The sequence below is a fragment of the Zootoca vivipara genome, chromosome 1, assembly GCF_963506605.1.
Source record: "Zootoca vivipara chromosome 1, rZooViv1.1, whole genome shotgun sequence".
In the NCBI taxonomy this organism is placed as follows: domain Eukaryota; kingdom Metazoa; phylum Chordata; class Lepidosauria; order Squamata; family Lacertidae; genus Zootoca; species Zootoca vivipara.
Window position 1 is genome coordinate 61,788,493 of NC_083276.1, and position 24,535 is coordinate 61,813,027.

Consider the following 24,535-nt stretch of genomic DNA (forward strand, 5'->3'; position numbering starts at 1 on the left):
TGCTAGTTCAAAGGATGAGATAGGAGACAATAGGAAAAGACCTCGGTCATTGCCAGCTGGAATGGGCTAGATCAGGCATCCCCAAACTTCGGCCCTCCAGATGTTTTGGACTACAATTCCCATCATCCCTGACCACTGGTCCTGTTAGCTAGGGATCATGGGAATTGTAGGCCAAAACATCTGGAGGGCCGCAGTTTGGGGATGCCTGGGCTAATGGACAAATGACCTGACTTGGTATAAGGCAGCTTCCTATGGTCCCCATCCTGTTCCTACCTCCTGCAATTCTTTAGAAGATAAAACAACTAGACACATTAAATATACGTAATGTTGTGTCTAGTTTGGCCTTTAGTTACAATGAAAGCACCCAACATCCAAGGTTTTAAAAATTAAACTATTATGTGATACTGACAGCTGGGGATTCTTCTTCTTCACTGGTTTTGTCTCTACCTTGGGGTGGGGCATGTGGATACCACACTCACATCCTCCCATGTACGTATTTGTATAACAGTTGCCTCTGTATCAGTTAAGGGTGGTCTACAAGTTGCACACTATATTCTCAGCAACAGGCACAATGCATGCTACTAGGTAACTGAAGCCCCACATTGGAAGGTGATCTATGTGTAAAATGACTCATGAACTAAGGTGGGGTGACAGTGCTAAAGATGATCAGTTGAATGGTCTCAAGGCAATGTGTGAGTGGGAGGGAGTGACTTACCTGTTTCTTCTCTCTGGTGGCAGGAGGGCATTCAAGATTAGGTGAAGTTCCGCCTCTAGAAATTGGTAGGTAGGCTAAAGTTGAAGTTCCAGGGAGAAGAGGGGCTTGCCCTACCACCCTCACAAATGAAATGCAAGGAAAACTGGAACACAAAATAAGAGGCCTGCATTGCAACATTAGCTGGGCCAAATAACCTCAGCAGGCAAGACTAAAAAGCACCACACCTGCATCTGGAGTTTAGAAACCCAAAGTCTAGTGTTAGAAGCCAAAGTAAAGTGGGAATCAGAATGCTTGAACATGCTGAAACTGATCTGACAGGGCACAGCAAGTGGTAGAAGTTTCAGATGAGCAAGGTAATAGGTGAGTAAGGTATTGTATATGACAGTTGAGCATCACACTAAAACTGAGGATGTCTGAATACTCCCTTTCCTGCTTTTATCCTAAAACTTTGTATCACTCACTCACCTCACTATTTTTCTGATACATATGTTTAAGACCAGAAACATTTTAAGTATGTGGAAAAAGGAAATTGGGTAAAGGCATTCAAAAGATCTTAGAGCAGCACATACATACATACTTTCCTATATCACTATATCCCAAAAGTGCTGCTCCTACAATCCCTACACAACTTCTTTACACTAAGATTTTATGAATACTTCTCTGTACTGAACTGTGGTGGTTAGGCTTTTTTAAACCAAGGCCACACAAATAAAAACTTTCTTCAGTGTGCAACCTTAAAATTAAGCTTCAAAACAGCAATATTTTTCTTCATGCTTTATATCCTCTTGGAAGCCAGCCAAACAATACTTTCCTTCTTCTCTGCTCAGCAAAACCATTATGTTGATTGAACTGAAGCCAACATGCACACTCATGACCAATCTTGTCTAAAACTTTATTCAGGAGGGAACAAAATTGCATTTGTGATGCTACAGATTAGATTGTGCAAGAGCTTTCTTTCTTTCTTTCTTTCTTTCTTTCTTTCTTTCTTTCTTTCTTTCTTTCTTTCTTTCTTTCTTTCTTTCTTTCTTTCTTTCTTTCTTTCTTTCTTTCTGAAGCTGCAATTTTTAGAGATTTATACAGGCCTCTTTCCAGATGCAACACATTCTACAGATAAGACTGAATACCTGTCTCCCCAGGAAATCTGAGGGAGAAGACAGAATTAAGTAACACACTTATTGAAATAGTAAGACTGTAAATGCTCCTTGCTCCACCTCTCTACATTACAAGTATTGGAAGGAGCGGGGAAACTCAGATGGTGGTATCTGAGGACCACCTTATTTAATTTCAGGATGTGCTTGCATCAACTGAGCTGTATTTCAGTGCAAGAATAATGTACCTGGGAAGCACACATTAATTGGATAAAATAAACTAAGCTGCTAGGGATGAGTTTAGAGGAACATTCTGCAGACCAGTATGATGGAACCTTTCCATCCCTTCATCTGCATGTTTGAGGAGAATCCCAACTTTTGTCTGTTCAGTTGAATTGTAGCAAACTCCATTTCACCAACCAACCAACCCACCCACCAACCCACCCACCAACGCTGAATAATCCTGTAATTTGAGAAGAACATCATATACCTTCTCCAAACATCACTTTCTTCAGTTTCTTTTAGGGTAGGTTGAATTACATTTGAATCCCTGTTTTGTATTCACAGTTCAATAAGCCATGTAAACATATGGCTACAACCTCTTTAAAAAGGCTGTTTTTAAACCCATATCCATTCCATAACATGTACTTTAAGTTATGTCATGACATCATAACATTTAACATTTTGCATGCACACACATCGTGTGAATAAATGCAGAACCCTATGATACCACAACTCAAGGACATTCTATTAAGCTGATAAGAGTAAAATTTCATTGAAGGTCCAGCCCTGGGTTGCCATGCCATCTAGGTTATTGTCAGGTTACCAGAAATAGGGCCTTCATGGTGGTGACACCCTGTTGTGGAACTCCCTCATTGTGCCTGTTAATTCATACACTATTGAATTTTAGGTGCCACATAAAAATGTGTTTTTGCGACAACTGGTATTCAGAGCCTTAACCGTCTGATACAGGAGGTAATATAGAGATCTGTCATGATGAGTAGTCATTGATAAGTTTATCCCCCATGCTTTGATCCTTGATATGCTATTGATTCTTTTTATAGTTTTAAATATGTTGTAAGCTGAATTATTATGGAAAAGCTGTGTAGACTCAACTGAAGGCATGAGAGGGTGGCTAGATGCCAGTGACCGCCTACTTATTGTTAACATCTAGGCTTTTTACCCTTTGTAGTAGTAGTAGTAGTAGGAATAAATAAATAAATAAATATTTATACCCCGCCCATCCGGCTGGGTGGCTCCCAACAGATTAAAACATTAAAAATTTCCCTAAACAGGGCTGACTTAGATGTCTTCTAAAAGTCAGATAGTTGTTTATTTCCTTGACAACTGATAGGGCATTCCACAGAGCGGGTGCCACCACCGAGAAGGCCATCTGCCTGGTTTCCTGTAACCTCACATCACGTAGTGAGAGAACTGCCAGAAGGCACTTGGAGCTGGACCTCAGTGTCCGAGGCAGAACGATGGTGGTGGAGACGCTCCTTCAGGTATACTGGGCCGAGGCCATTTAGGGCTTTAAAGGTCAGCACCAACACTTTGAAGTTTGCTCTGAAACGTACTGGGAGCCAATGTAGGTCTTTCAGGACTGGTGTTATGTGATCTCAGAGGCCACTCCCAGTCACCATTCTAGCTGCTGCATTCTGGGTTAGATGTAGTTTCCGGGTGACCTTCAAAGGTAGCCCCACGTAGAGCGCATCACAATAGTCCAAGCGGGAGATAACCAGAGCATGCACCACTCTGGCGAGACGTTCTGTGGGCAGGTAGGTCTCAGCCTACATACCAGATGGAGCTGGTAGACAGCTACCCTGGACACAGAATTGACCTGTGCCTCCATGGACAGCTGCACACCTAGTCCTTCAGTAGCTCAGTTACCCCATTCAGGACCAGCAAGTCCTCCGCACCACCACCCCAAAACAGTACTTCTGTCTTGTCTTGTCAGGGTATCATGCACATACCCAGCCCAAACCCCCTGATCTCTCCCAGAGGCTTCATATAGATGTTTAAAAGCATGGGCAAGAGGACGGAACCGAGGCACCCCACAAGTGAGAGCCCAGGGGTCTGAACAATCATCCCCCAACACCACTTTCTGAACAAGTCCCAGGAGGAAGGAGTAACTCCAGCTCCCAGCCCCTCTAGCCAGTCCAGAAGGATGTCGTGTTGATGGTATCAAAGGCCGCTGAGAGTTCCAGCAGAACTAGGAAAAAGCTTCCACCTTTGTCCCTAGCCTGCCGGAGATCATCAATGGCGGTGTCCAAATAACAATTCTGTGGGCATATACAGCAAAAATAGTGTGATAATATAACTAAGAAAGGTTTGCAGGAAAGAACCTTTGACACCAATAGCAGCATTTGAATGCAAGCTGTCCTTTTTCAGGGTATTGTAGAGCTTGCCACATGCCAGCACTCTTGTGAGTTTTTGGATGATCTAAACAGAACTTTTAAGAGACAATGGCAAATTCCACTTTATGCATAGCAGAAAATATGTCCAGAACAATCACCACATAAGGCAAGTACATGGATATTTTAGGAGGTATATTATGTGATACCACTTAATCGCACAAAACAATTACTTTGCTGTCTCCTTGGCTCGGGGAGACTTGTTCATGGCATATGAGCCATGGGGAGTGAGCAACATGAGGCGAAGACCCAGGTGCTTACTGAATCTACTTATCAGAAAAATAATGTAAACAGGTCTCTATATACAGTAGCCTATGTCTACACAACCCCATCAATGCTACCACTCACTGTAATGCTGTGCTATGCCTTCTTTTTATTTGATGCATGCTATGGTGTGGGAAGCAGAAGTTAGTGACTAACAGCCTTATTTCCGATGCACGTCTTCACTGTCCCCAAACAGGCGAACTTTGGTTGAGACTGAAACTCTGCAATTACAAAGACCAGGTAAACAATGAGCTACGAGAACCAGCGCAATGATCCCTGCTTAATATACATACTAAAAATAAGCTTTCAACAGTCATTTAAGCTAATTCCTAAAAGGCAGCCAAACACTACCCAAACAGAAGCCTTTCTCTGAATACTGGCATGATACAAATAAGAGATTACACGGCTACTTGTTTAATGGTTATCTTCTATCTCCATGATCTTGAAAATACAGTATTCCTTATGTAGATATTTGTGGAAGACTATCAGTTCAATAGTGATTTGAAAGTGAAATGGAGTAAAGGATGAAAAGTAATGCACACCCCTGCTCAGAGCGAATGTCAGCACCCAGCATCCTTGGGCAGATGCCAGGGGCCCAGCACATTATCAGGGTCCATTCTTGAAATGCCCTACCAGCCCCAGCCCCTCGCCGCCCACCCCAAAAAAGATTTCTGGCCTGGTGCCCCAAATAGTACTAGTTAAGTGTTTTCAATAATTCCTGAAAGCAGTGTTGGAAGCATTAAATGTCAGGTTGACCTAATTGATGATCACACTTTGAAGTATGTACTGCTGCCCATTGCCAGGTAAGCTTGCCAGGGTCGACTGAGAGGGGAGGCCGCCTACGAAAAAGCATTTTGCCTAGGCCTCCCTCCAAACTGGAGTAGACCCAGGACTATGATTTAAGAATTCTTTATGACTCATCTTTCTTGGAAAACAAGCATTAGAACTTGTGAACTTTTGCTGCTTATTTGGTGGGTTGCCGAATCAGAGCTATATGAACTGTAGAAGACAATGAAATGAAATAATAAATGTAAAAAAGTCATGTTTAAATTTAAAGCATTAATTTTGATGCTTATAGTACAGATTATATATTCATAACTGCAAATTGTAACTGATTTATGAACCTTTGAAATGACTGCTTAGAAAATAAATGATAAATGAAATATATTGTTGGTTAGTTTTTTAAATAGAGGTAATTTTGTGAAGTCGGATGAAATTATTTACTCTGTTTTTAAAATGGTTACTCTGACTATATTTTACAAATATTCTAGTCGTTTAGTTTTTCTATTTTTGGATATCTATAAATTTTGCATTTAGGGAAATTTTACAAGCAATGTACAACATAAAAACAAAGTACAGTGGTGCTTCATAAGACGAAAGAAATTCATTCTGCGAGTTGCTTTGTCTTGCGGTAATTTCATCTTGCGAAGTGCGGTTTGCCGCGGCAAAAAGAAAAAACCGCCGAAAACATTAGTCTTGCGAAGCACGGCCATAGAAAACTTCGTCTTGCGAGTCACCAAAGACATTGCAAAACGCTTTCGTCCTGTGAGTTTTTTGTTGCGCGAGGCATTCGTCTTGCGAGGTACCACTGTACTACAATAGCAAGTGCAAAAACATAAAAAATATACTAGTTGGTAAAAAGATTTAGATGTTTATAAACTTTGCTTTCTGGAAAATACATCTTTCTCTCCCCCCCCTTTATTAAATACAAATGAATCAAAATGAGGAATGGATCAAAATTGCAGAAATGTATGATATAAAGTTATGGCAAGTGTGTGTAATCTTTCAGCTCAAGGGCTACATTCCCTTCTGGGAGTCAAATGCCAGTGGTGCATGGGATGGAGGCAAAAGTGGACAGAGTAATAAATGTGAATTTTACCCTTGTACAGGAGGCTACTATTCTTCGCACCCACCTATCCCTCTTTATCCTCCAATCAGGTAGGCAAGAAGCATTGAGAGTTGAAGGACACACTCCTACCAAGCAAAAGTGCTTGATGGTGCAAAACAGGGCTAATGGGGGGTGTTGCTTGGGTGATTCTGAGGACCAGACAGGCCAGAAGGCTCATATTTAGCCCCCAGGCCTGAGGCTCCCCATCCCATAAGCAGGCATTACAGGTGGATTATCATCTCACATTTAAAGGAACTTTTATATTTAAAGTACTTTTTTTTTAAAAAAAAATGCTTGTCAAAACACTGCACTAAGGAAGACAAATTCAAAACTGTTAAATAAGCCACACACAGGTGGCGCTGTGGTCTAAACCACGGAGCCTAGGGCTTGATCAGAAGGTCAGCGGTTCGAATCCCCGCGACAGGGTGAGCTCCCATTGCTCAGTCCCAGCTCCTGCCAACCTAGCAGTTCGAAAACACGTCAAAGTGCAAGTAGATAAACAGGTATCGCTCTGGTGGGAAGGTAAACGTTTCCGTGCGCTGCTCTGCTTTCTCCAGAAGCGGCTTAGTCATGCTGGCCACATGACTCGGAAAAACTGCGGACAAACGTCCGATCCCTTGGCCAGTAAAGCGCCACAACCCCAGAGTCGTCTGCGACTAGACTTAACTGCCAGGGGTCCTTTACCTTTTTTTAACCATTATTTACTTATTAAAAATCCACAATGAAGTAGTTGGTATTAAAAATTCACCAGAAAAGAGCCAAGAGGAGCAGAAAATGTAGTACACTCGGGAAAGCTACAACAGTGCCACATAAAATAAATACTGTTTGATTATTCCATAGCAGGTTATAGTAGAGCAAAGCGGAGCATTTCACAAATCATTTAACAGAAGTGGTATCAGAAAGTTCCTCGACTTCACACTCTGCAAACTGGTTACGTAAGCAGAGTTAGATTAAAGCACACATAGTCCCAATGCTGTTAACAGGCCCAAATGAGCTTAAATCCAAAATCTCACTCTTAGAAAAGATGTGCCTTCTTACTCTGACATTACTATAAACTTCTAAAGCAACAATCTCAATGCTAAGCACAGGAGCACTAGAAGTTGCATCTGCAAATACAGTACCTAAAGTAGAAGAATATTAGGGAAAGGTTGAAAATAGACTTTTTATTGTTTAAAATATGGCTCACAATGCATTACACATAATACATTAAAATGACACTGATTCCTGCGTGCCTTATTTTAACGAGAAAATCAAAAACATTTGCCTACAATTAAGGATAGTTGTTCACAAAATGTTGTCAGTAATACATCATAAATTACACTATAAGGTCAAGTTAAAATAAGAATAATGAGCCCTGCACTATCTCTGGATTCTGAATGACCCAAAATAAAGACTGCTTTTGGATTTATGAAAAGGCATTGAAGGTCTGTATGTGTGCCTGGATTTAGGGCTCTTATTTTTCTTCACTGAAACATACTTCTCTTCCTTGGGAGGAGGCACATGAACTGGTTTCCAAGGGACTGGATTGTAAAAGGCTGGAGCTGGATATGTATTTCCATCTTGATTGCCTGGAATGTTTAAAGAAGCACAGTGTTTCAATCTAAACTATTAGCAACAACATTGTTTCTTAGGGTGCAATCCTATACACCTACCTATGAACAAAACCCATTGAACAAAGAAAGGCTCACCTCTGAGTAGACAAGACTGCAGGGTTAGTCATTCTCTGCTACTGCTTTACTGAAAGTGGTTCTCCAAGCACAGCAGGACCAGACACAGGGAGTGATGTCAGCATTTTATCAGGGAGACCTTGAAGCTGTCTAAAGTTCCATTGTCTCCTGATACCTCCACCCAAAGTGAGAAAGAACGCTATCTGCAGAGTTGGCTCATTCTTTCATTAGTGTCATTGAAATGCAAAATAGCTATAAACAAATAAGCCATATCCCCCCCCCCCCCCCGGCTTTCAGAAGTTGCCAGCACTTTGGAAGTAGTAATTGGGTTTTTAAATGTACCATCTACCTAAGACTACAAATCCTTCCAGAAGTTATAGTCTGCATAGTTCCCGTCCTACATTAAATGAATCAGGATTTATTTTTACCTTCAGGGCTTATACTTTATATACAATTTTATAGTCTGTAACAAATAAGGAATCAGCTGGCCTGTAATGTATCCTATTTAACTTTCTACACCTGAAAGATCAACTGAGATCTCATGATACCTTACAATGGCCTTTAAGGATGTCTTTAACACATCCCTTGGGCGATTTACAGAACAATAAACACACAAATATACTTCCACTCTGTAGATCTCAGCAGTATAACGAACAGTGTCTCTGATCCTGACATCCCATGAATTTAAGAAAGTTCATGGAAGGGAATTTTGCTGTCATCACTCCCTGGACAGTAAACAGAGTGGCAAGAGGCACAGGAGGCTGCCAGTGGGAGCAGGGGGGAGTCACACAAAACTAGGTGGAGGCATCACGTGCGAGTGGAGCTTGGCTTGAGCAAGGTGCATTGCCCAATTTTAGGTGACCTCCCTCCCCAAGTGATCTATGTCATTCTCCAACTCTCCACAGAGAATTTCAGGGGCACAGGAAGAGACACAAAACTCTTCTTCTGTCAATTTCCTTCCATTCACCAGTGTGAGTATTGAATTTGCTACCCAAAATGCCAATATTAAAGGTCAGTTTATTTTCATCATTGCTTAATTTTTATCACTGTTTATCAGCAGGAATGTGGTGCCTTTGCCATAACAATCTTATTTGTCTGGAAAGAAATGTAAATACATTTCATTGGAGTGGTCAAAACAAAGTCTGGAATATGTTCTCTACTGTGAACAAAACTGGGAAGAATATTTTTAATATATTACTTAGACAAGTGATGGCAGCTGTCAGCAAGTACTGTAATGATGTTTCAACACAAAGCATGAAATAAGTATGCACCACCATCTATAATCAAACCAAGGCAAAACAGCAACTGGTTTTGTCTGGTGTGCTGTTTAGTGTTCAAAAGGAACAGCAGCCTCTCCCAGCAAATAGTTTAGGTTAACATTTTTATAAGTGCAACACATTTGGCAAATAACTATGTAAGAAATGCCGTTTAAATGACAAGAATGCTTATATTCATTATAAGTCTGTCTAGAAAAAAAAAATCAGGCCAGAAACAACAAATATGCTTTTCTGGCTGTAACAGGATGTGTTTTCTTGAAAATAGGATCAAGGGTGGGTAGGCAGGCTGGAGTCATGCACATGGTGTCAGGACAACATATTTCAACAGGGCAGAAGCCTGCATTACTTGACTCAGGATTATATCTACCCAAAGACAACTTCTACACTGCACAAAAATTAGCTCTGGGCTGATATAAGAGTGGGGCCAATTTGCTAAAACCTTCAATAGGCCTATCATGAGCTGAGGTCCAAACTTATGAGTCTGTTTCAAAGGTGGTGGCTACATTTGCCTTAAAAGGTTTGACGGTAAGGCCCAATGTTTTAGGTGCAGGCAGAAATCATAATCTTTAGTCCCCTTCAGTCATTACTCATGTGAAGAGGAAAAGTGAGTGCAAAGAAGCTATGGAACTGCTTTTTGCTCCCCTAGGCACTGCATGGCTTCTGCCAGATGCTCACAAGTTTAGCTTAAACTTCTGCAGCAAGGAGTCTTCTCTAATTGAGGAGGCTGCCATCAACTCTGGAAGATGTTAATCAGTATAAAGGCAAAATAGACATTTAATAAATATATGAATAGAAGAGCAATTCATGAAAGAATAGGCACTGCAAAGAACAAGAATGTATGTGCCAGTATATTTTACTGACCAAAATGAATGCTTTCAAAAGTAGATGATTTCCAATGATATAATCTTGAGTTATTTGGGGTGTGGAATGGGACCAAATATACACATTCCTTATGTGCGGCAACATCTACTGTTTGTGGCATGTCTGTATCCACATCTATGGCTAAGGAATTCTAGCAGATGAACATTTAAAACAAAATATTCAAAAATAAATAGTAAAAGTATCAGAAAACTGCTCCTACTACACAATTTATGAAGACTGTATTAGTCTGTCTAGTACAAATACAAACCAGTATCTTTCCCATCTGCAGAGGCACAGCCAGCTGATGCTCGGCGGGGCTTAGTTTTGGAATTTTGCAGCCATTCTTTGAACATCTGCTCTGATTTTTCTTTTTTCTCCTGTAGTTCAGCTTCCCGTTGTTTTTCTTTCTCCTACAAAAGGAAAAGACCCAATAATGCCAAACTGTCTTAATACAATTGTCTTCTTCCAGATATATTACTTCACCACTGTAACCAATTACTCTCGGTACAATCCAATTATAGTTAAGCACCTGTAAGTCCTACTGATTTGAAATTGAAAGATTTAAACTCATGTTCTAATTCCAACACTGACATAAACAATATTTTAAAGTCTCTAATTTTGGCTGGTTCATGCATTTGGTGTTTCAAAAGTTTCATGTATGTTTTCATGATTTATTTAAGTCCTACAAACAATTTGTAATATGGAGATGTTACTGACCTACCTTAAAGAACAGTTTATTTACAGTATTTAGAGGACACCCTATAACCAAGATCTCGGGAAGGCATAAATTGAGAAAGAAATCAACTTAAAATTCAATAATAAGATAGAAATATAAATACAGCTTAAAGAAATGAGTTGTAGAGTTAAAACACCTTAATGCCAAAAGAGATTAAAAGGCTTGGGAAAATAAAAATAAAAAGATTTTCACCTGGTGCCAAAATGAGAATAAACCAGGTGCCAGGTAAGCCTCTCTGGGTAGAACATCCCACATCTAGGGTGCTACCACCAAGTAGGTCCCCTCTCCCATAGCCACCTGCCACACCTCACTCAGTGGGCGCACTTGGAGAAGGATGTTTGAAGATCTCAGGGTCCAGGTAGGTATATGAGGAAAAGGACAGTCCTTCAGCTAGCTTGGTCCCAAGCCATGAAGGACCTTAAAGGTCAAAACCAACCCCTTGCATTGCGTCCAGATTACTGACATGATACATGTGTGGAAGGCTGTGAACAATCAAAAAACACTATATGAATTTTGTTATTACTATTGTTATGGAGTAACATGTTTCACAACATCACAACATCAGTCCAACAAGATATGTTGTTGGTTTAAAAATACAACTTTAAGAGAATGGTATATCTGTATATCTGCAAAATCTACAAACAACTGTTTGGTGCCAGTTGAACAAAAACACAATTCTTTTAGAAATCTTGTGACTCTTATGTAGCTGCTAATAAAAGTTATACCATGAAGGGGAGCTAGAAAATGAAGTGTGCATTTAATAAACTTGGATAAGATTGCAACATTCACAAGCTTCATTGTACCCCAGCCCCTTTTCTGAAACAAAAACTGATTACTCCTCACATTAGCATACATCTTCATCACCCATTAATTCCTCTGAAAGACATCTAAATTACAATATTGCACATGCAGTATGCCAAAAATTTCTTCATGATTCCAAGACTAACTTACTCAACAAAGCTATACAGATAAATTCATCAAGTAAGCCAAGCTGCATAGTAGATAAGACAAAAATCCTCAAAACAGGAACTCATTCCAGATGAGAACGATGTGTGGGTTACACCTCTAAAAGCAACCAAAACCAGGTCAGCATCTCTTCAAATGAAAAACTGGGATAAAAGATACCTTCTCTTCCTTCTTCTTCTGACCATCTTCCATTTTCTTTTTCTTTAGCCATTCTTGATACATCTCTTGTGACTTTTCCTTTGATTGTGCTCTCTCAAGTTCTTTGGCTGCTTTTTCTGCCATCTCTTTGCTGAGCTTAAGCTCCCTTTCCCGTTTTTCCTATAGATAAGGGAAAATATTTAAGAGACAGCAGTAATAACAACTCCTACAAAAAGATGACTAGACTAGAACCCTTCTCCCTCATATCCTTGTTCTCTATTTGCAATTTTTTTCTTGTATGATAAGTATTTATGGGCATCCTGACCTACTGAAGTGGTAAAACCCAGATAAAGGTAATTGATTGATGTATTCACTGGTCCAGATAGGTGCAGCACTTTTGTGTCTTCTGTAATTCTTCTTGCCGCATTCAGCTCAAATGTGAATAGCCCCTGGTATCTGGAAACACTGTGCTTTCCCATTGTACTGACACTACTGAGTCATATGAATGTTGCACAGGTGGTATGAAAGTCTTGATGTGATTACTCAAGTTGGTGGTTTCTTTGTGTTTGTGTTGTTGTTTTCTGTGGGTTTTTTTGTTTTTGTTTTTTACAGTGAAAGAGATATGACCAGTTTGTAGATGGTTATCCAGATGAAGAGATGTGTTACCTGCAGCTAGGCCAAGCACAGACAGCTACAGATAACTCCATGCAGCAACCTCTGGACACTATAAACAAAAGGACCAGTTAAATAATGGAAAGCTCTAGCTGCCTTTGACAATCTTCAATAAAAGTGTAAGTAATTTTTTTATGCTGTATTTATGTTCCCTGTTAATTAATAAACTGGTTTGTGAAATAAGCATTTGTCAATGTACTCGTGCTTCATGAAAGAGACCGCCTAGATTGCTTGGCTTCACATTTTCTTGGAAAAGGGCCTTATGCCCAGATTAGCCAAGGGGAACCCAGAACACAGGCTGGAACATAAAAGGGTGTGTCAGGCCCTAAATCAAGTTCTTCCCACTGCTCAGGCTTGTTTCAGAGTGACTGGCATGAAGACCCTGGTTCAATTCTGCCTATTTATTTCTATGATTAATATCATATTATATGTTGTTTAAAGTTTTATTTGTTCCACATTTTAATAGTTAAGAGAAAAAAACATCTTGCATAGACAGTCCATTACCTCAGTGAGTTTTGGTCCTGATAAAAAGAGCTAGAAAGCCACATATTTGTCATGTCTACACTTCAAAATACATATGTGTTTCAGTCTGCTTCTCAGAAAAAAATGCTTTGATCTTGCCTTCATTAGTGATACGATCTATTCTTTAAATTACTGGTGAGTTTATATACCCTTTAATCCATTGACAATCACAGAGTTCTGTCAAATTAATTCTAAAAATAGCAGTTATTCTTAGGATGAAAGACTTCAGTTTCCACTACCCCACCCAAGAACATTATTAGAGATAATACAAACAAATGAAGCTTGCAGGCATAACCCATTTCAACTTTATTTCAATCAAAAACCTACGGTAAAAGGAATATAGGGATGACACAATACCTCTACAATACCTTCTACTCTTTACAAACATTCATTACTGCAAACAGTGACACTTGCAAACAGCAGCAATGCATCCATATACCAGACTATCCCTGCTGCCCATTAGGTTGTGAGGGGGGCACAACTGGAAGGCACAGCCTATGCAGTATACTTGTGGTCACAATTTACCTGAACAAGAACACTCCAAGAGACAAGCACAAGCTGATGACCCTATTTTAAACCATTTATAGCACAGAATTCATTGGCACAGGATGCAGCAATGGTTACTAACTCAAAAAGAGGATTAAGCACATTTATAGGGGATAAGGCTATCAACAGCTACTAGCCATGATGGCTATCTTAATTCTGGTTTCAGAGGCAAAATGCCACAGACTACCAGTGACTGGATGGGGTTGCTGTACTCCTGTGGGTCTCCAGTAGGCATCAGGTTGATGGTTGTGACAATATAATGCTGGATTAGATGGGCCTTTGCCCTAATCCATCATAATCACCACCTCCATCAGCACCACAATAATTCTCTTCCTCCTTTATTACATTTGTTAGTCACTTTGTGCAAAAAAGAAGTTTAAAGCAACATAAACAATTAAAAACCATAAGATGTAAAAAAAAGTATAATACAAAATATCTAAAATTCTCATCCAGCAACGCAATAAAAAGGTAAAGTCTTACCCTGCTTTATATTCTTCATGTGGGACTACCTTTGAAGGTGACCTGGAAACTACAACTAATCCAGAATGCGGAAGCTAGACTGGTGACTGGGAGCGGCCACCAAGACCACATAACACTGGTCTTGAAAGACCTACATTGGCTCCCAGTACATTTCCGGGCACAATTCAAAGTGTTGGTGCTGACCTTTAAAGCCCTAAACAGCCCAGTCCAGTATACTTGAAGGAGTGTCTCCATCCCCATCATTCTGCCCGGACACTGAGGTCCAGCGCCAAGGGCCTTCTGGCGGTTCCTTCGCTGCGAGAAGCGAAGTTACAGGGAACCAGGCAGAGGGCCTTCTCAGTAGTGGCACCCATGCTGTGGAATGCCCTCCCACCAGATGTCAAAGAGAAAAACAACTACCAGACTTTTAGAAGACACCCGAAGGCAGCCCTGTTTAGGGAAGCTTTTAATGTTTGACGGACAATTGTATTTTAATATTTTGTTGGAAGCCGCCCATAGTGGCTGGGGAAACCCAGCCAGATGGGTGGGGTATAAATAATAAATTATTATTATTATTATTATTATTATTATTATTATGAATGAGCTACTGATTCTAGTAAATGAAAATGCATGGAATAGCATCCATATAAGTAAGAATTAATTAGTGGGCTGGGTCCACTATCACTTGGGACTTGGATACTTGAGGGAACTGTCTTCTCTGATAGAAATATCTTCCTTGGAGTCCCTCCTTTGAAATGCTCCACCATCTAAAGTGACATGGGTGACTGCAGAAAAAGAGGATCTTTGGGGCTGTGGTATCTTGCTTGTGAAACCTGTCTCCACAGGCAGGCTCACTTGATACCTACACTAATGTATTTTAGAATCCAAGCAAAGACAATACAAGGCTCCGTGTTTTTACCTTCTGATATATCTACCCTCCCCCTAATTTAAAATATTAGTAACCAGCTTTTCATTACAAAAAATGAATGAATCATGAAATGGGGTACAATCACAAGGCATAAAACCAAATACACAAGAACTATCAAAATAAAATATCAGTAAAACAAAACCTAATACTAGAAATGACCACCCAAAGACCTGGAATCATAGAAATGAGTTTCTGGCGCCAGTTAAAGACCTAAGAGTCCTTGTATTTTAGAGCTCACTTATTTTAAACTGCCCTGGAAATTCTGAACTGAAGTGTGGTATAAAAATTACCGGTATTAAAATAAATTTAAAAATTAATGATTCCAGGTGGTACAGAATGCAACAGCTTGCCTTCCAAATAGGTATTATCTAAAAGAATGACACACAAATATATCTTTTTAAAGAAATCCTTAACTTTGGTCTGCTTGTGGGCTTTCTGGAGAAATTGGGTTGGCTGCTGTGGAAAGCAGAATGTTGGTCTGGATGGATCTTTGGTTTATCCAGTAGGGTTTTTATGTTCTTATGTTTATTTGTGTGTGTTTGTTTTAACAATTAGCACATGTCCACACACAGAAGTATATGTGTAATTTGGGGATCCCCATTCTGTTTCTATTAATTACTCCAATACCCAGCACTGTGCTGATAATGTTTATAATATGTTCATATGAAATAGTTAAATGTATAAGACTGAAACATGGCTTTGTGTCCAAATATGCAGTTGAGAGATAATATTAGAATTGTACTTGAATTCATAATTTACCAATCTCATGTTTTAAAAACAGTTCTCTTTTCCCAGGCCTTTGGCTAATTAAACAATCTATGGCTTTTTTTAAAAAGGGTGGGTGGGTCATTTATTGTTTTTGTTTGTTATTATTGTATGTATTTTTATATTGTAAACACCCTGTGATCCTTGGATGAAGGGTGGTATAGAAATTTAATAAATAAGGAAAATAATAAAAAGATCAGATTAATAAACAGTAATGATTCCATTGACTTACACATTACTGTTTTAAATGCTGGAGAGGAATGACACCATGTACACTACTCCGAGTTCTCAGAGAGGTGGGTTATATTATAAATGAAAGTAGTTTGGGCCCAAGATATTCAAGACTGAGCAGACCATATTAAGATTCTTCTCTTAAGAAAAACCTTTACAAAACTTACTCCACCCTCTAATGTGATTTGAAGCAATGCATAAACCAAATACCTTGTCATTATCCCTTTTCTATAATCCTGCTAACCATTTTGCTTGGCATTTATTCAGATGTCATTCTATGTCATGAGGAAATTCTAATTCATTCAGCTGTCCTTCCCTGTTTGAACACGCACTGTACACCTCGTCTGCTAGTATCAGCTTCTCCAACTTGACAATAATTAAATCAGGGCTTGAAGTGTTTATACTACTATGGTTTAAACAGATGTCACTGTTCTATGATGCTAGTAAGTACATGTAAGAACATATGAAGAGTTTGTGGCAAAAAATATCTAGTGCAGTATCCTGTTCTCAAAGTGGCCAACCAGATGCCAATGTGAAGCCCACAAGCAGGACTGGAGCACAAGAGCAACCTCCTGTGGTTTCCAGCAACTAGTATGCAGATCTGCTGGGATCTGCTGTAGCAGTGATCCAATCACATGCCATTAGTGAATCATTGTAAAGGAGTACCACATGCAACCCTAAAGAAGCAGTGGTTACTTTCCACGTCACTGTCAACCTCCTCTGTGAGCTGGTGATGGCAGCTTAGGTAAAGGCAAAGGTACCCCTGACCATTAGGTCCAGTCGCGACCGACTCTGGGGTTGTGCCTCTCATGTTATTGGCCGAGGGAGCCGGTGTACAGCTTCCAGGTCATGTGGCCAGCATGACTAAGCCGCTTCTGGCGAACCAGAGCAGCACATGGAAATGCCGTTTACCTTCCCGCTGTAGCGGTACCTATTTATCTACTTGCACTTTGACATGCTTTCGAACTGCTAGGTTGGTAGGAGCTGGGACCGAGCAACGGGAGCTCACCCTGTCACGGGGATTTGAACCACTAACCTTCTGATTGGCAAGCCCTAGGCTCTGTGGTTTAACCCACAGCACTTAGGAAGCAATTAAATTGGTGCACCTATTCATAAGGTGCTTCTTTACAAACATTTCTATACTTGTGCTGCTGTAGGTATTATTACTGATTTATTATTTAAATGTATATCCCACATTTCCACACAATGTTGCCTGAAAAGCCTAGCCACCGAGATAAAATACAACATGCAAAGAGTATATTAACCTAAGCTCAACTACTTTCAAACTGAACTAATTTTTTACATTGCAACAGGGGACTTTACCCTGTAAGAGTTAACATTTTTCACCTGGTCAGTCTAACTGATTCTAGTCTCAAACTACCACACTTTGCTTCAAAGGGCAAGCGTATAATCTTTTAAAATAATTTTGTGCCAATTTTTTTGTGTTCTTGCATACGGTGAGGAAGTGGAGGACTGAAAGGACAAATGTTCCTTTAGCTCTGCATATCTATAGAATCACGTATGCACTAAAATAAGGTTTGTGACCTGGTGAGCCCATCCACATAAAATATGTCTATTTAGTATTAGCATACATATTCTCAAAACCAGTATGCTTTTAATCTGTTTTGAATATCTACAGTAAGACTACTCTGAATCTCAACCAGACACAATACCAGTCTAATATAACTTTTCATTATTCAAAAGGAGGTATGGAGTGGAACCGACAAACTGGTTTTGAAGCAGACTCACCTGATGTGAACCACCTGGACCAATAAGCAGACTGGATTTGGAGTCCACTTTGGAATCAACATTACTACAGGTTCCACAACAAGATGGGTCTGAGGGCTGCTTCCGAGCCTATTTTCATTTTTTAATGGTAATTCCAGCCACCTGAACAGCATCTGGAACATGAGCATCCTCTCTTGCTGTTGCGCACTGCAAATGGCAAAACTGGGAGTCATCACAATTTATGGCATGCCATCACTCTCAGGGAGACTGTATAAATAATGGTTTCCCTACTTGGAATTACCTTTAAAATTGAAAACAGACTCAGAGGTAGCCCCTGGACCATCCTATGAGTAGTTTTGTTTTCTGTATAGAAAGAGGATGGAGTAGACTTAAGTCTGCTTCCATGCTGAAAGTGGACAGAATGGAATAGGACTCATGTGCCTACTGATATTAAAAAGAAGAAAACTAGGCTAGAAGAAAACTAAGGCTACTGTCCTCAACCCAGTCTTGGGAATTAGTGCCATTTAATGGAACTTTCTTTTGAATAAGCATTTATAGGATTGCTCAGATATTCTGCCATTTAATAAACTCGTATTATTTACTGCCACTGACATTATAGGTATCAAACTTTAAGCACAGACCCCTGGAGACTAAGTAAGTGAATCATTCCTGCTGAACTATGAAAAAAATGTGGAAAAAAATGTGGAAAAAAATAACTGTATTAGCATGAAATCCAACACTGTTTATGATAGCTTGGTAATTGATGTTATTCCTAGACCAGGCCAAGTACACATAAAAAGGAAATAACTGGCCATGTGAAAAATGTAATACATTACTTAAGAAAAAACCTATGGAATTCTTCACCCTTTTCACCTCTTCATTTTTTTTCTGGACCCACTCTTTGTGTTTCTCTTCAGCCAGCATTTTTTTCCTTTCACGTTCCTGTTTTTCCCTCCTTTTCTCCTTTTCCTTATTCACCTCCTATAACAGCAACAACACATTATTATTATTATTATTATTATTATTACTACTACTACTATTACGGTACTATTATTATTATTCCGCCCATCTGACTGGGTAGCTTCCAATAAATTAAAACATCAAGCACAGTAAAACATCAAACAGCCCTTCTCCATACAGGGCTGCCTTCAGGTGTCTTGTAAAAGTCAGATAGTTGTTTATTTCCTTGACATCTGATGGCAGGGGATTCCACAGGGGGAACAATGGGGGTGGAGACACTTTTTAATGTATAAAGGGCCGAAGTCGTCTTTAACAGCGGTATTTCTGATGGGGGACATGTTGTGCTTTTTCTGAGTAGTTTGTCCATCATTGGACCCCACCCCGCAATCAGTTCTCAGCTGTGGCTCCTAGAAGCTGTCAGCATGTGACAGTGGCGACACCCAGTGAATGGCTTCAGTTAGCAATATATTGAGCAATATAAATCATCCAAATCTGTTTTTCAAAAATAATAGGGGAAATGTACATTTTGGTGCCTGGCAATCTGCTGTCAAATGTAAATAAAATTATATTAAGTACTGTATTCACCCTTATAGCTTGTTCTTGTTGTCGAGCACGCAGCTCTTTCTCTTTGGAAAGGAACCACTCTTCCCATGGCGAGAGATTTTCTTCCACAACTGGCCGATTTTTCCTTTTTGTATCTTTAAAATGTTCTGCACTGTGAAGTGACAGGTACAAAATTAGACAGTTTTATGGCAATGCCATTTTCTAGCTAATGTTATTATAAAGATGTATTATTATGTACATCTTCCTCTTTTGTATGCTTGGAAGCAATTCCAAAAACTGACAAACTATTTTTAAAATTCATTGAAGTACAAGGACCAAAGTATAGTATTTAAGATATTTTTATAGCGTCCTTCAATAAAAATGCCTGACAGTTTATATTTAAAAACACAAAAACAGTTAACCTACAAACTACAGTAGCACCTTGGCTTATGTTACCCTCAGGTAACTAAACTTCAGGTTGCGAAAGCGGCAAACCCAGAAGTATTTTACCGGGTTTTGCCGCACTCGTATGCGCATAAGTGGTCCTCCGGTTGCGAAAACCTCGGGATCCGGCTGGACCTCTGGAAGAGATCCTGTCTGCAACCAGAGGTACCACTGTATTCCAACAATGGAAAAACAGTAGAATTAAAAGGTAGCAATATATTAAAAGCCAAGTATAAGACATCAGAAGGACTATGGTTTTGACTAGAAGATTTAGAAAAATAAAAGGACTTTGGCCTCATGCTGAAATGACAAAGAAGCAGGCACTAGGTGAGCTTCTTTGAGGAGACCATTAGATTATGGACCCACTACAAAGAAGACAATCTCCTGATAGCCATACATCACCATGCCTCAGGCAGCTGGACACTGACAAAATACCATCTACTGAAGAAGTAAACAGTCCCACATGGAGACAATATAGTTTTCAATCAGTCTGATCCTAAGTTGTGAAGAGCTTCAAAAGTTAAGACGAGTACCAAAAACTGGGCCCAGATATGGACCAGTAAACAATACCTGATTAATACTTGCCTACAAGTATCATAACACAAAGACTCAGTTAATAATCTAAATACAACATTCCGAACTTGTACTAACTACAGTTTCCAAACCATTGTCAAGGGCAGCACCTAGAGTGTACAGTTTAACATTATTTTAACTATATCAATATTATTCTTAGTTAAAAGCATGTTTATGATGCACAATAACAAAGCTCTGTAAATGGCATACAATAATATTAAAGTACAAAATAAAACCATAAAACCAAAGTAAAATACAGTATGGAAATGCAACTAGGTTTAAGCAGTGTCTTGACTTTTATATTAAAGGCAACAATTAGAGGCTGGGGAGGAGCAAAATGGGAAGGTGGAAAGAAAGACACTGCTTAATCCTCTCTGCTGTGTTTAAAATCCTCTCCCCAAGGGGAGAAAAGCAGCTAGAGAACAACTTGAGCAGTAAGAAGGGAAATATATTCCTTTATTGAAACTTGTAATCACAGAGCCTCGTTTCACTTATACAAAGAGACTGAAATTGACTTGCATAGTTGTTAAGGTGTAGCTTGAACCTAAGAAGCTATTTGACACTGGTAGGCACAGTGATAGAAGACTATCAAAAGCAGCACACAAAAAATGCATTTCAGGACTGCAACCTGTTCACTAAACCAGATAATTAACCATTAAGACCTTGGGATAGGTGGGAATCAGATATCATGAAATAATTACATTTATGGTATAATCTCACATATAAATAGACTTGAAATTTATGAATATATTTCTTAAATAACTAAATTCAGTTTTATGTGACACACACACAAAATACTCAGGATTATCTGAGCTATAACGTACTAACTGGGGGCTTTATGACATAGCAAGATAGGCCATGTCTACATAATGCATTATTGCTTGGCAAGGTTTCGACATAAAAATGTTACTGAAAGTCACTGGGCTCTTTTTTAAATAGGCAGTGTATTCATATTCCTGTGTTTTCTAAAAGAGCCACAATTTATGAATTTATTTTTCAAATCTTAATTTATTTAATAATTAGTCAACTAGACAAACTACTTAATGAGTATACAAATCAGCAGCATATTGTATTACCCATTTAATATGCACTGTACACTGAACCAATATTTCAAAAGTATGAGAAACATGTTGAAGATCAAAGCTATTCTGTGTTGAAGATCAAAGCTATTACTTCTGCTATAAACCTGCCATAGAAAATAGAATACTCTCACTAATACCCGGACAAAGATTCATTTTGACACTTTCTAATACCAATATACTAGAAGAGTTAAAAGAAATATTTACTATCTTAGCTTAGCTTTTAAGTAGAAAAAAATGAGGCACTGGTGTCTCATAGCATTTTTAAATTTTAAAAGATCTTAGTCCAGGGGTAGGCAACCTAAGGCCCGTGGGCTGTATGCGGGCCAATCGGCTTCTCAATCCGGCCCGCGGACGGTCCGGGAACCAGCATGTTTTTACATGAGTAGAATGTGTGCTTTTATTTAAAATGCATCTCTGGGTTATTTGTGGGGCATAGAAATTTGTTCATTTTTTTTCCAAAATATAGTCCAGCCCACCACATGATCTGAGGGATGGTGGACCGGCCCACGGCTGAAAAAGGTTGCTGGCCCCTGTCTTAGTCCATCTTTCCCTGAGATTACTTCTGAGCAAATGTGCTTAGGCGTATGGTGTTAATATGGAATGGAACTTAGACCAGGAACACTCAAAGATATCTTTAGCAATATTTCCTACAGGGAAGAATAGGAGAAAAAAATACTAAATATTACTAATTGCAGGTGACATACTAGCTAGGTGTTTTAATCTGGTTTTATCTTATTGCTGATTTTAATCATCCTTTGAATATTTTAAATACTTATTTTTACTGATACTTTTATTGTTTTTGTCATCTCAAGTTTCATTACAATCAAGTGGTACATAAATGTTGGAAAATAAATTAAAATAGATGCCAGGTTCACTATGTCTTCATGCCAGCCTTGAAGGGAGGTCTTGTTGCTTTCTATTATTTTAATACTCAGGCTTTCTGTGGCTTAATAAGAGCACAAACAGGGATATAACCAAAAGCATACTGAACAAAACTATCCACGTTTAATTTACCGGTATATGCATTTATCTGTGACAGTATTTTCTTTGCTGTTCTACAATTCTTGACTAGTTATGCTCATAACAGCCTCCTGAAGTTGATTAGGATGAGAGATTACAACTTGCCTAAATTCAAGTGAACTTTACATTTGCACCTGGTTATGAATGCTCAAGTATTAAACAAATACACCACTTGTCAAATGTGAAGGGCATGAATGCATCAAAACTGGTGCATATTCCTTACTCAGAAGACTGAATCCTTTTTCAGTTACTGCTTCTTATAATTTTAAAGTAATAGGCACCTCTCAAATTTTAGGAGAGGTCCATAAGAACAGGAAGAAGCATGGGCTTGAATTTAAGTCTCAGCAATCCAAATCTACTTCTACTCACACATGCTTTCTCACAGTCTACATCTGTTTCAGGCTGCTTTCCTTATTGTTATAACAACCAGGGAAGTATGTGCTAACACTAATACAACAATTTCAAGCACAACTATCATATACATAATGTATTTTTATGTAGAATGTAGTATGCAACATCTATGTAAATATGTATTATATTGTAGTATCTCAGTTTCATTGCTGCACAGATTGCATTTGCTGTTTAGTAAACACACAGGGACTGTCTTCGGTATTAAGCAATAAGTACAGCAGACCCCAAGGAGACTCTTGAGAGTCCCATGGACTGCAAGAAGATCAAAACTATCCATTCTTAAGGAAATCAGCCCCGAGTGCTCACTGGAAGGACAGATCCTGAAGCTGAGGCTCCAATACTTTGGCCACCTCATGAGATGAGAAGACTCCCTGGAAAAGACCCTGATGCTGGGAAAGATGGAGGGCCCAAGGAGAAGGGGACGACAGAGTACGAGATGGTTGGACAGTGTTCTCGAAGCTACTAACATGAGTTTGACCAAACTGCGGGAGACAATGGAAGACAGGAGTGCCTGGTGTGCTCTGGCCATTGGGGTCACAAAGAGTTGGACACGACTAAACAACAACAGCAGCAGACCCGTGCCTTACGCGGGGGTTATGTTTTAACAATAGTGCATAAAGCGAAAATCAATATAGTCAAAACGCATTGGGTGCAATAGCAGGTGGGACTGCCAAATTTTCCCCGGCAGCCGCCCCCTTTCTATTTTGTTCCTCAAGCGCCTACAGCTGAAACACAAGCGAAACGCGTGTAAGTTGCAGGGCTACTGTATGTAAACATATTGAGCAACAAGAATAATCCAAGGCCACTTGAGCAGGGCCTAAGAGCTGCATCACGGTGGGCGACACGTTACCTATGTTGTTTAATCCTTTGAGGGATGCCTGACCCCCTGCTAGCTGATGTTGTCTCTTCCTCCTGCCTCACGAGGTGGAAACCTCGGTGGAAACTCGGAGAGATCAGGGAGAAAGAGGAAGACTTGCCGGCCCCCTCGTCGTCGGAGCTAGCAGGGGAGGGTGGGGTGGAATAGGCTGCTCCCCGCCTTCTACTTGGGGGCACGGAGGTGGGCATAGCGCTGACACGGACCTGCAAGGAAGGAACGTGAGAATGAGCGGCGGGCATTTCTCATAGACCGCCTTCCGCACCTGAGGGAGGTCCGGACTCAACCTCTTTGTTCCCACCGCCTCAGGGACCAACTACTAGGCCTTGCTCGGCCCGCCCTTCATCCCTCCGAGGCCCCCCGGCCTTTGGCCGCACCCGCGGCTCCCCCAAGGCGCCGCCGCCGCCGCCGCTGCGCTCCCTCCCCAACCGCCCCAAGGACAGCGACGCAGGGAGAGCGGCCGTTCTACCTGAGGCCGCCGCTTTGAAACTCGCAGCGCCTGCTCTGCTCCCAGCGGTCCCCGCGGCGCGGCCCGCGCCGCCAAAATCACTACGCGCAACGGGCGCCATGGCAACGGCGACGCCGGCGGCCTGCTTGCCCGCCTTGAGGGCCTTTTTCGGCGCTCTGTTGTCCTCAGAGAGAGAGGGGAGTCGAACCCGGCTACTCCTCCCGCGTTTCCTCTTCCCCTTTCGCTTTCCCGAAATTACTAAAACAAAACGAAACACAAAAACGGCCTCCCCTCCACAGCCCCGCCCCACGTCGT

At 40.3% G+C, this 24,535-nt stretch overlaps 1 protein-coding gene across 5 annotated transcripts; it reads right to left on the reverse strand.

Moving 5' to 3' along the window:
- Positions 1–327: 327 nt before the first annotated feature.
- On the reverse strand, positions 328–24,451 carry CCDC34 (coiled-coil domain containing 34). Of its 5 annotated transcripts, none has more exons than XM_035117702.2 (7): positions 23,749–24,156; positions 19,411–19,540; positions 18,730–18,846; positions 12,036–12,194; positions 10,443–10,584; positions 7,847–7,937; positions 328–4,702 (listed from the first exon to the last, which is right to left on the reverse strand). In XM_035117702.2, the coding sequence occupies exons 1-7, from the start codon at positions 24,012–24,014 to the stop codon at positions 4,642–4,644; spliced, it is 966 nt and encodes a 321-aa protein (XP_034973593.1). In that variant the 5' UTR covers positions 24,015–24,156; the 3' UTR covers positions 328–4,641. The 5 variants fall into 5 exon arrangements, with proteins under 5 accessions (XP_034973593.1, XP_034973606.1, XP_034973583.1 ...); XM_035117715.2 differs by lacking the exon at positions 328–4,702 and adding an exon at positions 24,242–24,451 and having other exon boundaries at positions 5,146–7,937; positions 23,749–23,978; XM_035117692.2 differs by lacking the exon at positions 328–4,702 and having other exon boundaries at positions 5,146–7,937; positions 18,739–18,846.
- Between the last annotated feature and the right edge of the window lie 84 nt (positions 24,452–24,535).